The sequence below is a fragment of the Antechinus flavipes genome, chromosome 5 (genome assembly GCF_016432865.1).
Source record: "Antechinus flavipes isolate AdamAnt ecotype Samford, QLD, Australia chromosome 5, AdamAnt_v2, whole genome shotgun sequence".
NCBI lineage: Eukaryota > Metazoa > Chordata > Mammalia > Dasyuromorphia > Dasyuridae > Antechinus > Antechinus flavipes.
The window spans coordinates 36,912,503-36,927,437 of NC_067402.1; the positions used below are offsets into that span (position 1 = coordinate 36,912,503).

Below are 14,935 nucleotides of genomic sequence, written 5' to 3' on the forward strand. Positions count from 1 at the left end.
ACATGGTGGGTTTGGGTTTTTGTTTTTTTTTAACTGCATCACTGTTTTGGCAATAATTTCCTGTGTCCGGGCTCATGTGCCAGTTGACACATTGGCTAGCTCCAACATTTCTAGCACATGAAATGTCTCTTTATTGTATGACATTTTCCAAACACCATCGAGCAGGCTCAGATAAGTAAATGGATTTTCAGGCATATCTACCACTGCCATGATGTTTTTCCCCCTCATCCAATTCCAATTAAAGATTCAATTTAAAATGTCTGCCAAGCCCAACGGCTGATTTTTGTTACATGTCTAAGAACATACCGTACACCTCATCTGCCCAACAAAGTGAGACTCAAACTCCTGGGGGAGTTTAGTTTTCTCCCTTGCAAAGTCTGCATGATAAAAAAAATACAACCTGAACATGTCAAGAAGAATTTATTTTCAAGCATGTTGAACAAAGCAGATAGGACTCAGAGGGCAGCATTTCATGACATCTTTTTCAAGGCATTGAACTGAACCGATTCCAAGTCAAACCAGCAGATGGACTCACGGCTACTTCGTGGCACTTGAAATCCACCATCTCCACACTCTGACGTGACCCTTACTAGTGCTTCCTCAAACAAAAGTGGGAATGCATAGAGCCCACCCGATGGCTCACAGCAAGACCACCTTGGCTAGGGTTTCCTCAACAACAGTGAACACAACACAATGGTTCTGAAAGCTGGTTTAAAGACAACACTTGTGACAGGATTTTTTTACCTCCTTCAGTCAACTCTGTTTTCTAAAAATACTTTTTATATAGAAAATTGTAGTATATTAATTTCTTTATTACAAATTATACAAATCAGTGCAGTTTCTACTTCCACACTTTCACAATGCCATCTCTCGAAGCAGTTACTATAAAGCCTTGTGTAGTCTGGAACGTCGCGATATCTGTAATGATATCATGGTGGCCAACAGGGAGAGATTCTGGGCCCCTTCGGGGGGTGTCATCCGTAGGTCCGATTTTCTGTTTGTTTTGAATTTCCTAATTAGAAGTTCAAAAGGAGGGAAAAAGACAAGGCCACAAGATTAAAAAGTAGCTCTATGAACTCACTTCACGTGAGCATTCTTGTTCTGCATAGGAGCTTCTTAAAACATCTCTCTGAAACTGGGAGAGAACAGACAGGATGAGAGGTGATACTGCTCCTCACCATTATATTCAAGGTGGAGCCTCTCCTAGGAGAAGAACCTGTAGATCTATATATTTGAGGAAATTTTTATATTGTAACAGAAAAGAAACCTCTTTTCCATGATCACATCCCATGTGTTTGTATATGGTTGTCTTCCCCATTAGGTGGTGAATTCCTTAAGAGCAGGGACCCTGTTTTTGTCATTCATTGTATCCCAAGAGCTCTGCACCGTTTCACAGATGTCTGCTGACTGACTTATTCCTTATCCTCTCGGTTCTATCAGTAAAGGTCAATGTTTGAAACGCCAAACCCTTCAGGATCCAGCTTAATCCTACAATGAAGTGATCATTCAGAACCTGCTCAGGAACAGGCATTTATATTCCGTACATTACGACACATTCTCTGTCCTCAAGAGGGAAAATTACAGGATAAACATAGCTGAGATTCAGAGTAATTCATACATAAACATTGAGAGCACCCTCTTCATAGGGCCCACAACATTAACTAACAAATATCAGATATAACGTTTCTCATCATGAAAATGACACTTGCCTAAATCAACAATCACTGAAAGCAAATATACACATTTCCTGTGACTAAGGGAACCACCCTGACTATCTCACTGGTTAGACAGGCCTAAGGAGCCCCGTGTGAATGGCTGTCATTTGGCTCACTTACCTCTGCTGGGTGCGGTTAGCTTGGCTGATACTGTTGCCTTCACCCCTCATGGCCCCCGGGTTAAAAGCATGACCTTGATCATCCTTAATCTCCCTCATCTACCCACAGCCCTTGCTTGGAGAGCTCGACATTTCCACAACCAGGCCTAGACGACTCCAACTCAAGCCCATTTTCCATGCGCCAACCTAACGATTTCAGAGGTCTGACCTCCCTAGAGGTAACGTTGGTGAGAACCGAGCTCCCGATCCCAGCCTGGTCTAATCTCAACAAGCCACGAGCTTCGGGCAGTGGCGGACTGGCCTTGCAGGGGTCACAGAGCTAATGGCTTTCTGACTTGTTCCACCTGGCTCCTTCTCATAGACCCAATGGCTCATCTGTCTCCTTCCTTCTAAAATGCTCCAAGCTACAAGGGGAATCTAACTTAAAAGTGCTATGAAAAATGAGATATGATTTCCTACTGCAGTTTGTGGAATCAATCTAATTACTCTGCAGTGACAAAGCTTATCTGATGATTATTTTCAATTAGGGCAATTTCTAACTGCCTTTCAAAACAGAAGATCACTGAAAGAGTGAGTTTCTATCTAATGAATGTTAGGAAAATGTTTATTTGGGGAATACAGCTTTGCTTAAAAAAAAGCCTCATAGAAATTAACTGTTGATACTTAGCAAACTGCCTTATGAAAGGCCATGGGAAAGGGTGGAGAAAGCCCTAGAAAAAAGTGGAGGCTTTGGGCGCTAGACCCACTGAGCCTCAGTGCCCACACCTGTCAGAGGGGGACATGGGGGCTGTAACAGATCGGTCTACACTCTGGGGCAGCTCTAAACTGATGTCTATGATCTGTAAATTCAAGGATTACATCAACTCACAGTAATGAGTTGAAAGAACAAAACAACCAAGTGAAAGTTGACCATACCTGGACAACTTCTGTGCCTTCGATGATTTTCCTATAGTAGGACACAGATGGGGAACTACCACCTCCAGCAACAATATAAGACCTTTCTGGGTAAGCCAGATCCCAAAATCTGTGGCAAGAAAAAAAAAAATTTAATGGTGAGTAAACTCCTCAAGGCTCAAGATAGTAACTGCTGATTCTGCTTTAACTTTCTCAGCAGAGAATTTTAAATGTTTCTTTTTTTTTTTTTTTTTAAAGAGAATTTCAGATTTCATAACATTTCCTAGAAACAATTAATCTAAAAAAGCAAAGAATTAACAACTTTCCTGGCAAAACGTAAATGATTATAAAAACAATGATTTTTAGAAAAAACAATGTTTTGAGAGCCAAAATTGAAAAGAGCTTCTTCCCTCCACTCTCCCCAAAATGTTGTCACATGACTCTCGTCAGGCAGAGTGTGTACCTTATCTTCATGTCAGAGCCTGCTGTTAAAAGGATAGGGTTTCCATCTGCAGGACTGCAGTAGATCCCATGAACACTGTGAGAGGAAGGCTGGAGAGAAACAAAAATGGGCTCAGATTAATGTTCATGAATCATTTCTTTATTCTATGATGAAATCATCAGTTTACATCAAATAAGAGATGGGGCTTTTGAAAATAATTCTGTTGTCTCTGAAGACTTGTTAACAATCACTCCATCCCTTTCCCTGTCCCCCACCCCCTCCCAGCTCTCAAGAACTTGCTTTTTTTTTTTTTTTTTAAATCATTAAATTCTAACCAGATGAACTTCTCGGCATTTTTTATATTTCCTTTTGAGGATCAGTTTTGAATATACCACAATCAAAAAAAACTTTCAATCAAACTTTTGATACTTTTGAACAAAAATGTACAGTGAAAGAAAATTTAGTATTCTTTATTGATATAAAAACCTTTGTTTTTACTAAGCAAAACTAATAAGAATTAAGTGAAGGAAAAGAACCTCTTTATTAGTTGAAAGGAAATCGGAATTAAAAGATTAAATGAGGCAGCAGAGTTTTGGTGGAGATGTCCCTAAAAGACTACATATGCTAAAAAAATCTTAGACAAAAAGAGGGAGGGAGGAAGGTAACACATTCACATGATGCCTTCCCTTGTAAAACTTCCAGAGTAACCACAGAGCTGTGGGCATGACAGAAGCCGGAGTCAGCAGACTGCCAGAACGGTGCTTAGCACAAGAGAACGTGTGAGTAAAAAGGGAAGCCAAACCTGTAACTCGGAAAGAGGCGGCGCGCTGCTGGCCCAGAGAGTGAAGCGTCTGTCGCCAGTCTCCATGTCCCACATGGACACCTCGTTGTTGCCCTGGACAGCTAAGGGAGACACAAGGCCGACAAGGTGACTGTGGGAGCCTGGCCTTGAGCCTGTTCTCAGAAGTAAAACTGAGGCTGGCCTATTCTACAGGAGAGGGAAGGAGAGTGTTGGCCACTGCCGGGAGGGCCGTGGGAAAGGGACTTCAAAAGGGATCCAAATGGCCGAGAGAGAAAACATGAAGTTCCTGGGACGGGTGTGAGTCAGGCTAACAGGAGGAAGAGAAGGCCTGGGCCTGGGCCCCTCTGTCGCTTACAAGAGCCAGGCTGTGCATCCCTTGAAGATAAGAGCCTTTGGATTTTGTTGACTTTAGTCGGGCTGTAGTCAAAGTTCAAATGCCTCCTAAGATACTTACTAGCTGGGTTACCCTTAAGACAAGGGACTTAACATCTGTTGGCCTCAGTTTCTTCATCTGTAAAATGGAAAATAGCACCTACCTCCAGGGATTGTTGTAAGGATCAAAAGAGATAATGCTCAGGATAGCCTAGCATATAGTAAGCACTGAGTAAGTGTTAGCTAAATTTACTGAGGTCTCTTTCAGATTTCAACTTCATGAAAATATAGTGCTTTTCTACTTCTCACAGTCACATCTCTGTCCCTACATAGCAGCATCCTTGTGCTATGTGGGAGCCACAGGGGCCCAGAATGCTTTCTCTACCTCGGGCTCCTCCTCTGAGTTCTATTTCAATCCTCTAGACATTATTGGAAATTCCATCTAACACTTCACCTATCAAACTTTGTGGAGGATGCTCCACAAAGACAGTCTACTATTTCAGGTCAAGAATAAACAAAGGAATCTTTTGGGCCTGCTACTTTAGTCAACTGTAAGGGAAAAAAATATATGGCAAGTCAACATTTTTACTGAACACTTACATGTCTCTTCCCTTGGAGTTGATTTTTATGAACAAGAATCACGCCCCTCCCCCCCAAAAAAAAAAAAAAAAATCCAGGATGAGCTTAGACGCAGTCTATGGCCAATGGGTTGGTTTTACCTGGAGTCACTAGCACCTAACACCAGCATTTTATTCCATCATTACATGTTAGTAGAAAGTGAATGCCCTGGCAGCCAAAATTGGAAGCCTTTTGGAAATGTAAAGGAAATACAAACAAATGCACATCCTTCTCTATTTGTATCTTTATAGTTTCACTAAAACCAAATGTTCTCATCACTAATCTACCAGCTATTCCTCAGAATTCATCTTTTATATCTTTGACTTTTTCCCCCCTCATTTTTAGTCAAAATGAGCCAGGGAAGTTAATCAGAGTGACCATGTATATCACTTCCTTTTTCATTATTCCAAACCTATTCAGAGCTGGGATCAGCAGAGACCTCTCTAGGTATCTGCTCCGTGAAGAATTTTAATGGTCCCAAAATCAGGGATAAGCTTTTAATGGAAACAACCTCCCACTCCCCTCCAAAAAACCACTGTCATGACTACAGTATGGAGAATGGTTTTGAGGTGTGTTGAATGAATTCTTTCAGTTATCACTTGTCAGAATAGCTTTAGATACAAAAGCACGGGAACCACTAGGAACTTCTGTCCAAACAATTTCAATATATTTTAAGGTGGGTCAGAAAAGGGTCCTTCCAACTCTGCAAGCCACAGGGAAGGTAAAAGGATGAGTTAATCCTTGAAGAGATAAGGATTTAACTACACTAACAACTTTCCATTAATCACATTTTTTAAAAATTCATTCAAACAACCAGTTCCAAGTTTACCTAACCACAGTCATCTAACCTAAGAGATTCTATTAATATTCAGGTAAAATCCAGTTCAAATTATTAGTCTAGTAACACCATTAAAAAGGAAAATGGGACTAGTCTGGCATAACTTTTTCTTGAGATAGCTGTGTGAATCACACTGATTACTGTTCCTACTCTTTTGGTGAGGGAAAAGGGGAAGCAATGGCCATCAGGGTTACGTGACTTACCCAGGTCGCACAGCTGACTATTAAGCAACAAGTGTCTGAGGCTGAATTTGAACTGAAGTGACCAGGGCTCTATCCACTGTGCCCCCTAGCTGCCCACTATTCTGAATGTTCAAACACCATCCCTTTAATAACCTATTCCTGACTTTTGTGAGCAAATGAAGTTATTTTCACTGACTTTCAGTTTGAAGACTTCTCTTCAGTTTGACTCTCTTCACTTAACTGAAAATGGGGCTAAGACCTTTCTAAAGCATAAGGATTAGAGTAAAATAAAACTCTTCCACATTTTTAGCTAATTTCGCAACATTTCCCAGGAAAGAAAGAATAATGAACTTAGTGGGCCTTATGGAATGATATTCTTGGCCCAAATACATGTCCCTTGATAACTAAAAGTAGAATCTTTTATAAATGACTCATGCCAAAGGCAAAGTTCTGATCCATGTATAAAATAGAAAATAAAAACCAAAGTTGACAAAGAGGATAAATTCTAAGGAAATCTTTCAAACACTTGGAAAAAGAGCCTCAATCTTACCTGCAATTACCCATGACTGGTACAGAGGATGCATTAAGAGGCGTCTGATTCGGGCCCGTGAAGGATGACAGTGACTAGAAATCGGCAGCTGGAACCTCATGTCCCAACAAGCCATGGTCCCATTGCTTGTACCTTTCAACATTGGGAAAAAAGCAACATGATCATCATCTACAGCCACAGTGGAACCAGGTCACATTTTATTCAACAGGTGAAGAACTCCAATTCCCCTGACCTCTCCACTACTCAAAAGCCCTCTACTCCACACATCACAGAAATTATAATGAAATCACAGAATGCAGGAAGGGGGATTTTATTCATCAGTTATTACTGCCAGCCTGCTGAAGTTCAAAGTTGGCAATATCAATCGACCTTGCACTTTCTATCCATTTTCCATCAGGTGGATTTTGGGTAATTTACAGTTAATTTGGGCCTCTCTCTCTCATATATTAGGAGGGAGGTGGAGAGGTAAAAACCTCTGAACAGAATCAAGAAAAAAATTGCCTTTGTTCCAAGCCTGGAGAACAAGAGCCAGCCAGGACTGGGGAGAGGGAAGACACTGAGATCCCTTGAGAACCAATAGAAACAATGATAGGCAGTTTGGGGGGAAGGGAAGGACTGATGCTGGTCTCTGCAGCACTGGCACATGTCTGACACCTTGTAAATAAACCCTTCGAGTCCGGCAGTCTCATCCATGGGAGCACAGTTTCCTGTGGGCAGGGAAAGAAGGACGGGGACGTTTAAGGAAGGAAGGGGCCTCTTGGAGAAAGAAGGACAAACACTAACAACAATAACTACCTCCACCCTGGGCCTACAAAAAAAGCCAGGTCAGCAACTCTAACTGCCATGTCAAGCTATCATCCCATGCATCTGCTCCAATGCCCGACTCAATACCCAGAGGAGACCGCAGCCCCTTGCTCATCTCTCACTCATGTCTCTGCCCCACCAACCTGACTTTGGGCCCCCACTACTTTACCAAAACAACTCTCTCCAAAGTGACCAAAGATTCGCACTGAAGACTTCCTACCAAGAGACCCAGGATATCAGGGAGGTGCTGCCATCAAGTGAGGGAGGGCTGGCCCAGCTTCCCTGCCTCACTTTCCCCTCTAGAGCCACCTGGGTCCAGGGGCCAGAGAGAAAAGAGTGACTGGAGATGGCCCTGGAGGGAATGGGCGACTTTGGCCTTCTTAAACTAAGATCTCTAGCAGGTCTCAGTTTGACTGAGGCAACACCCATTCAATGATTAAGGCTGGGTAAGAAGGGAGGCAGAGAATGGCCTCTTTTACCCAGGATTTTTTTAGGGGGGAGATCTGTTTTCTTTCACAATTATGACTTTTATGGAAATGTTTTACATAATTTCACATGTGCTTTCTTAATGGGGGCTGGGAGTGGGGATAAAGAAGAGAATCTAGAACTCAAAAATTTCAAAAACAAATGTAAAAAAATTATTTTAAATACAACTGGAGGGGAGAGGAAATATATGAATGTGCTCCCTCCTATTAACATTATTGGGGGAAATCTGACTGTTGAAATAATTTTATGACCCAAATTCATTAATTATAAAAAACAAATTTATGTTTTTCAAAAAGAAGTTCTATAAAAATAATCCAACTTAAATCTAACTGGAGTGTTCTGGTAACTAATGACTGATTTTCTAAGATGTAGAACAGACTGGACCTCAACTTCTGCTTCTCCTTCTATCTACTACCTAATTTCTGATCTTTTCTCTATTTATTAGCAATTCCATTAGTTAAAAGACTCAAAAGACAGAAACTAATTTGTTAATAACATGACTTTCTAAGGAACCAATAAAAATTTTGATCTAGCAAGTAAAACAAGGTTGAAAATAATGAATTAAATTAAGTTTGGAAATTAATTCTGAGTATTAATTATTCATGTAACTGCCTATTTCTATTACCATGGACAAGTAAGTCGGAGGCCACAGGTGGCAATGAATATTTATTTACTTTACTCCTCTAATGAAAATAGGATGAAATTAAGCTTACCAATACACAGCCAGCACTGGTGGATGTCCACAGCAAATGAGGTGATGAGACCTGACTTCAAATCATGCTTCAGTGTCCATGCATTACTGGAAGACCTGAGGTCCCAACCAACCAAGGAGCCGTTCACTGTGGCATAGGCCAGAACTAACTGAGCCCCAGAGTTGAAGTGATGCATATCCACAACACACCCATCCTCCTTCTGGTCTAAGAACCTAGACAGACAAAATAATAAGGGGTAACATTTCTCACTACTCAGGGAGTTTCTGCCATCAGCTTCCATTTGCAGATGAAGGTGGCCGCTTCCTGCTGTCTGTCAGAAGATGAGAGGGAGTTATCGCACACGTATCTTACAAGCCACGTTTCTTATCTTTGTTTTAACTCTGGCACCTAGAAAAAGCCATTCCCTTTTGCTTAGCTTACACTGTTCACTCTAGAAGCTGCTTCAAGATCTTTCAGAAAAGGGTGCAGTATAAATCTAAGAGAGAACTTCTACAACAACCACCAAAAACAAGTCCTTCTACCAAATACTCCTTTCTTTGGCCATTCATTTTGGCTTCATACCAAGAAGGCTGTTGACATTTGGGCATTTCCATTCCCCCAACATAGGAACATGGGGCTCACTGCCGCCGGGGCCCAGAAAGTGCCCTTGGGTCTCGGCCAACTGGGACATCAGCAGCGTTTCAGGGGCCATTTCCTCTCCAGGGGCACGGCTTCAGCCCCAGCTCACTCCCTTCATCCTAGCTCGGGTTTCATTCGGTTCCGGACTCTCTGAGGCAATATATTAGAAGTCTTGTTTGTGTTTCCTGGCCTTTGCAGCTTTTGTGTCCACAGGGCTTTGGGTGCAGTTCTGCTCCACCCAACAGCCCTCATCGGACATCTGGACTCATGGTGTTCAGCTTAGGGGAGGAGGGGCGTTTGAGGAAGGAAATTAAAAAGGCCAAAGGAGAATCAGGAGGATGGGGAAATGAGAGGTCAGGCCAGGCGGCTCTGACTAAAGCCAGTGGAGATGGTGAGCCTGGGGAGTGAAATGGGCTGTCAAGTACAAGAGGGAGGAGATTCGCTCAATCCCAGATGAGCCCCAGAGGGCAAAAGGGGTCACAGGTGAAAGTTACAAAGAAAAGATTTCTTCAATTTAAGAAAAAAAATGCCCACTATTAAATCTAGCCCCAGGAATAGTGGTCTGAAGGTCCCCTCCCCTTCTTGCATCTCCTACCTTTGGTGGGATGTGGCCAAGATTATCCCTAGGCAAGTATGGTTTGTACAAAATGACTGGAAAGTGCCTTTCTAACTTGTGGAATTCTGTGATGCTCAAACCAAGAGAATACCAGTTTAGAAACAACTTTTGTTTAAGGACAAAATCCTCTTAATCTAACATAAGTCAGAGGAGGTGGAAGGAGTGTTACACTAAAGTTATTCTATAACCATTCTTAGAACAAAATAGAAACTGCCAAGAGAGAAAAATACCTGCTTTGAAGAGGATGTATTTTGGGAGATTTAGGTAACTTGGAAGCCTCAATTCCAAGAAGCTGCACAGCACCATTATCAGAAGCAATGGCCAGGTAATGAGATCCTTGGCAAAACGTCAGTGTCTTGACACGTCCTCCAATACGTGTATATGTTAAAATTGACCTACAATAACAATTATTATTATAATTACAAATTCGTGAATCTCTGGTTAAGAACTGCAGATCAATGGTCTATCTTAGAAATAAATATCCTATATTATTAAAAAGAGGGTTGTAAATTTCACTAAGTCTTATTTATTCACTAAGTTCTTCTTACTTGTTAGACAAAAAACACTACCCACCATGAGTCTTTCTACCCTTCCCCTTCTTGCAATTTGCATGGATTCATTTCAGTCCCAACCATCATCTCACCAGAGACCCTGCCGTGGCATGGGGGCCCTGCCCTCAATTTTCTAGCTCCTGAACCACAATAGAATTAATGTTGCCATTACTGGGCAAAGAGCGGCTCATCTACCCTCTCTGAGTCTGCTCAGTTCCTATCAATCTCCAAACCAAAATAACTCTCCAGGGTTACTGCTCCTTGTTACAGATTGTTATAAGCTGGAAGCAGGCATTTTCTTTACATTTGTGTGTCCACCAAAACTGAGCATAGTGCTGGGCACATTAAATAGTTTATAATCATTTTTTTCTTTCTTCTATTCACTCTTTCTCCATCCATTTCTTTAGTCAACCATCACTTTTTCATTGCAAAGAACAGGTTTTAATGCTAGAAATGCTAACAAAAATAACTAAAACACATGACCTTTTTTAAGTCAGACCTCATGGAGGTTAAAATTTAGCTTTTAGAACTGTACACTTCTAACCTAGATTGGATTACTTGCTGTCTAGGAGAGAGGAGTGAAAGGGAGGAAGGCAGAAAAATTTGGATCACGAGGCTTTACAAAGATGAATATTGAATGAATTTGAGGGGGAAAAAAAGCAGTAAAAAACAAAAACAAAATCTGGCTTGTACAGACAGAGAGACACACACATACACATACATAACTACTTCTACTACTCTATAATAATAATAAGCTAATATTTAGATAATACTTAATTGTGTACCATGCACCCTATTAAGCATCTTTATAATTATCATATCATTTGATCCTTGAAGACTCTGGAAAGTAGTTGCTATCATTATCCCCATATTGTAGATGGGAAAACTGAGGCAAACAGGTGAAGTGACTCGCTCAGGGTCACCCAGCTGACTCCAGGCCCAGACAGCACCCGCCTTGCTGTCTGCTAATCCAAAGGGCAGACTTTCTCTCCACTCAGGCAATTCTCCAGTCCTTGAATATTCCCCTTTACACCTCAAACCCAGCCTTCCCTTTCACTTAATGGCTGCAATGATCTCTCTCTCTCCTCCAAACTCTAGCATTTATCAGATTTATTCAGATAGTTTAAAAATGATGGACCAGTTTTGTGTTGGTATTTAATTAGAATAAGAACTTCTACAGATAAGAGACTATATCTTATATTTCTCTGAAGCCTACCCATCACCACAGAGTACTAGGAGAAATATTTATTTTCATGAATTTAACAAGTGAACTAAATCAACAAGTGCTCCAGGAAAGTCTATTGAAGCAACTCCTGCTCATGTGGACTAGCCCCCTCTGGGGCCCTACCTTCCCACCCAGAGATGCTGAAGAGTTTCATCCAAAGAAGCAGCTTCGTTCTTTTTGTCCCAAACACTGTGCCCTGATCAGAACACAAACTCTTTCAGCTTCCCCACTTTGGGAGAGAATATCCCTTTAGACCTCTGATTCTTTGCTTTGAATGTTCTTTCACATGCAACCTTTCTTTCTGGCGTTCCTGACCTCTTTCCCAGGCTCTAAGACCACCTGCTATCTGTCTCCTCTATTCAGTGTGAAGCTCCTGGAGGGCAGAAACCTTTTTCACTATCTCTAACACTGGCAAAGCAGGCACTTATTAATGCTTCTTTCTTCTGCTCCCCTCACAATGCTATTATGTTTAATGGTCATCCTTAAGTTTTAAGTGTCCTTTCTTTTCTAACAAGTCATTTCTGTAATGGGCTGAGGCTCGAGTTGATGCACTGAGGTCCCAAGCACATGAGGCTAAATAGTAATTGGACCATACTCTATTAATATATAAGCTTGGAAAAGGAATGGCCCCCGGCCACTCTTTGTGCAAGTCCTGATGTGCTGTATAGGAAATGACGATTTTGGTGGGTGGAGGCTGACGAGCAGGAAGAGAGGCAGGGAGGGACTGTAGGCTGGTTTCTTTAGCAGCTGCTCACATTGCTATTGCGCTCCCCCTTCATTTCTGCTGGCTGGCTTCCTGTCGCAGCTGCCCATATTACTATCGCAATCCCCCTTCACCTCAAAAAGAATAGATTGAAGATTTTTCCCTTAACCTGAATTCCTGACTCCAGCTGATTTTAAAATACGCGGTCATCACAATTTCTTTAATTCCCTCACATCTAAAATGACTTCTGGGTGATCCGGATCCCTGAGAATTAATTTTCTTCTTATTCTTTGATGTTTTAAACAGTGTAGGCTCCCAGGCATCTCAAAGATGGATCCTTTAAACTCTTCTGTATACACAGAACACTTCACTTGGTGAATAGTAAACTTTGGGCAGCTAACAAAAGAAATCCCAATTTCTCCAAATAGAAGCATAAATCCTACTTAGATAGGAAAATAATGTTTTCTACCCAAGGGCTTATACAAAATGTCAACAAGACCAGAGATAAAACAACAGATTTACATTAGAAAAATGTGCAGAAATAAAGTTCAAATTTATGTAGCAATATAAGGTTTTTCAGATACTTTATATATATGACTTCCTTTGATCCTCACAACAATCCTGAGTGTGAGAAAGACTATTACCCTCATTTTACAATAGAAAAAAATGGAAGCTCCCAGAGATTCAATCACTTGGCTAAGTCATTGAGCTTGTTAAGTACCTGAAGAGATTGGACCAAGTACCAGAAAGATTCTTACAAATTTGATTCAACTAAATAAGAGTCAAAAAAACCCAACAACTAACTATAAGAAGGTAGAAAATGAGTAAAAATTAATGTGAAAAAATAGTTTTCCAAAATAGTGTCATATAGCCAAATAAAAGTACATGGAGACAATATGGACCTGGAAATATCCAAGTTTTAGTAGGGAAAAACAAAACAAAAAAAAAAGTGCAAGTTAGGAGAAAATGCTAATAGTAAGTAGGTTATAAAATGCCTCCTAAGGAACAAACTGGATATAACATCATTTGGGTTTATTCTGTACACAGTTAAATACTGAGGAAGATGGCATATGGGATGGGGGAAGAGACATGCATGCTTGCACGTGTACAATGATGCTTTATTGGCAAAGCAGCTGCCCACATCAACCACCAATCACGACATACTGCTTCAGGATGAGAAATGGAGACATCACTAAAGAGAATGAGCTGGGAAGATCTGAGCCACTGTATAATCTCACAATAGGAAGGAACCTTAGAGATCACCTCTCACATTTAACATCTGAGAAAAGGGAGATGGTTTCTAACAAAAACACAGAAGGAGTTTTTTAAAAATTTATATTTCAATATCTATGGAATTTTGGACATTATCAAGATCAGTTCCTACTTCATGTTGGGAAGGAGGCTCTTCAGCTTTTCCTAGAGGCACACCCTCTAGCGACCTTTTCTGTTTCTTACCTGGTGGTCGTAGTTTTCCCTTCCATTTTCTGACTATTCCAGATTTTCACTGTGCCATCATTTGAACATGTTGCAAAGAGGGAATGCTCATCAGAGACTCTGATGCGATTCACTGCAGACTTGTGCTCGTGAAGATGAGCGACCAACAGGCCTTTGGGCCGCCATCCTGAGGAAACGGATATGAGATTGAGAAAAGCAATTCTCTGCCACTGCTCTCCTCATGTTGTCATCGTCAAGTTTAACATACTCATCATGACTGCCCAAATCAATCAACAAGATTTTATTAAGTGGTTTCTTAGTGCCAGGCACTGAGCTTTCTGGGGAACACAAAAGAAAACCAGACCGTTCCTGTTCTTAAGGAGTTTTCCTGTTAAAAGGGGAAGGGACACATACATAAATGGATAGATCAAGACAGATAAAATATAACCTTAAAGAAAGCTTTATCATATAAGGCAATCAAGAAAACTCAGTTGGAAATAATTCATAATTTTAGCAAAGTAGCTGGCTACAAAATAAATCCCCATAAATCCTCAGCATTTTTATACATCACCAACAAAACCCAACAGCAAGAGATACAAAGAGAAATTCCATTCAGAATAACTGTTGATACCATAAAATATTTGGGAATCTATCTACCAAAGGAAAGTCAGGAAATATATGAGCAAAATTATAAAAAAGTCTCCACACAAATAAAGTCAGACTTAAATAATTGGAAAAATATTAAGTGCTCTTGGATCGGCCGAGCGAACATAATAAAGATGACAATACTCCCTAAACTAATCTATTTATTTAGTGCTATACCAATCAGACTTCCAAGAAAATATTTTATTGATCTAGAAAAAATAACAACAAAATTCATATGGAACAATAAAAAGTCGAGAATCTCAAGGGAATTAATGAAAAAAAAATCAAATGAAGGTAGCCTAGCTGTACCTGATCTAAAATTATATTATAAAGCAGCAGTCACCAAAACCATTTGGTATTGGCTAAGAAATAGATTAGTGGATCAGTGGAAAAGGCTAGGCTCACAAGACAGAATAGTCAATTATAGCAATCTAGTGTTTGACAAACCCAAAGCCCCTAACTTCTGGGAAAAGAATTCACTATTTGATAAAAACTGCTGGGATAATTGGAAATTAGTATGGCAGAAATTAGGCATGGACCCACACTTAACACCATATACCAAGATAAGATCAAAATGGGTCTATGACCTAGGCATAAAGAACGAGATT

At 40.7% G+C, this 14,935-nt stretch overlaps 1 protein-coding gene across 2 annotated transcripts in view; it reads right to left on the bottom strand.

Annotated features, from left to right (window-relative positions):
- Nucleotides 1-403: 403 nt before the first annotated feature.
- PIK3R4 (phosphoinositide-3-kinase regulatory subunit 4) overlaps nt 404-14,935 on the bottom strand; it is a 66,093-nt gene continuing 51,561 nt past the window's right edge. For both annotated transcript variants that reach the window (XM_051962716.1, XM_051962714.1), the window contains exons 14-21: nt 13,704-13,869; nt 10,000-10,164; nt 8,536-8,747; nt 6,533-6,664; nt 3,973-4,073; nt 3,192-3,280; nt 2,750-2,858; nt 404-1,012 (exon numbers count right to left, since the gene is read on the bottom strand). In XM_051962716.1, the coding sequence (XP_051818676.1) occupies nt 842-1,012; nt 2,750-2,858; nt 3,192-3,280; nt 3,973-4,073; nt 6,533-6,664; nt 8,536-8,747; nt 10,000-10,164; nt 13,704-13,869 (1,145 nt within the window). In that variant the 3' untranslated portion in view covers nt 404-841. The remainder of the gene's footprint in view (nt 1,013-2,749; nt 2,859-3,191; nt 3,281-3,972; nt 4,074-6,532; nt 6,665-8,535; nt 8,748-9,999; nt 10,165-13,703; nt 13,870-14,935) is intronic.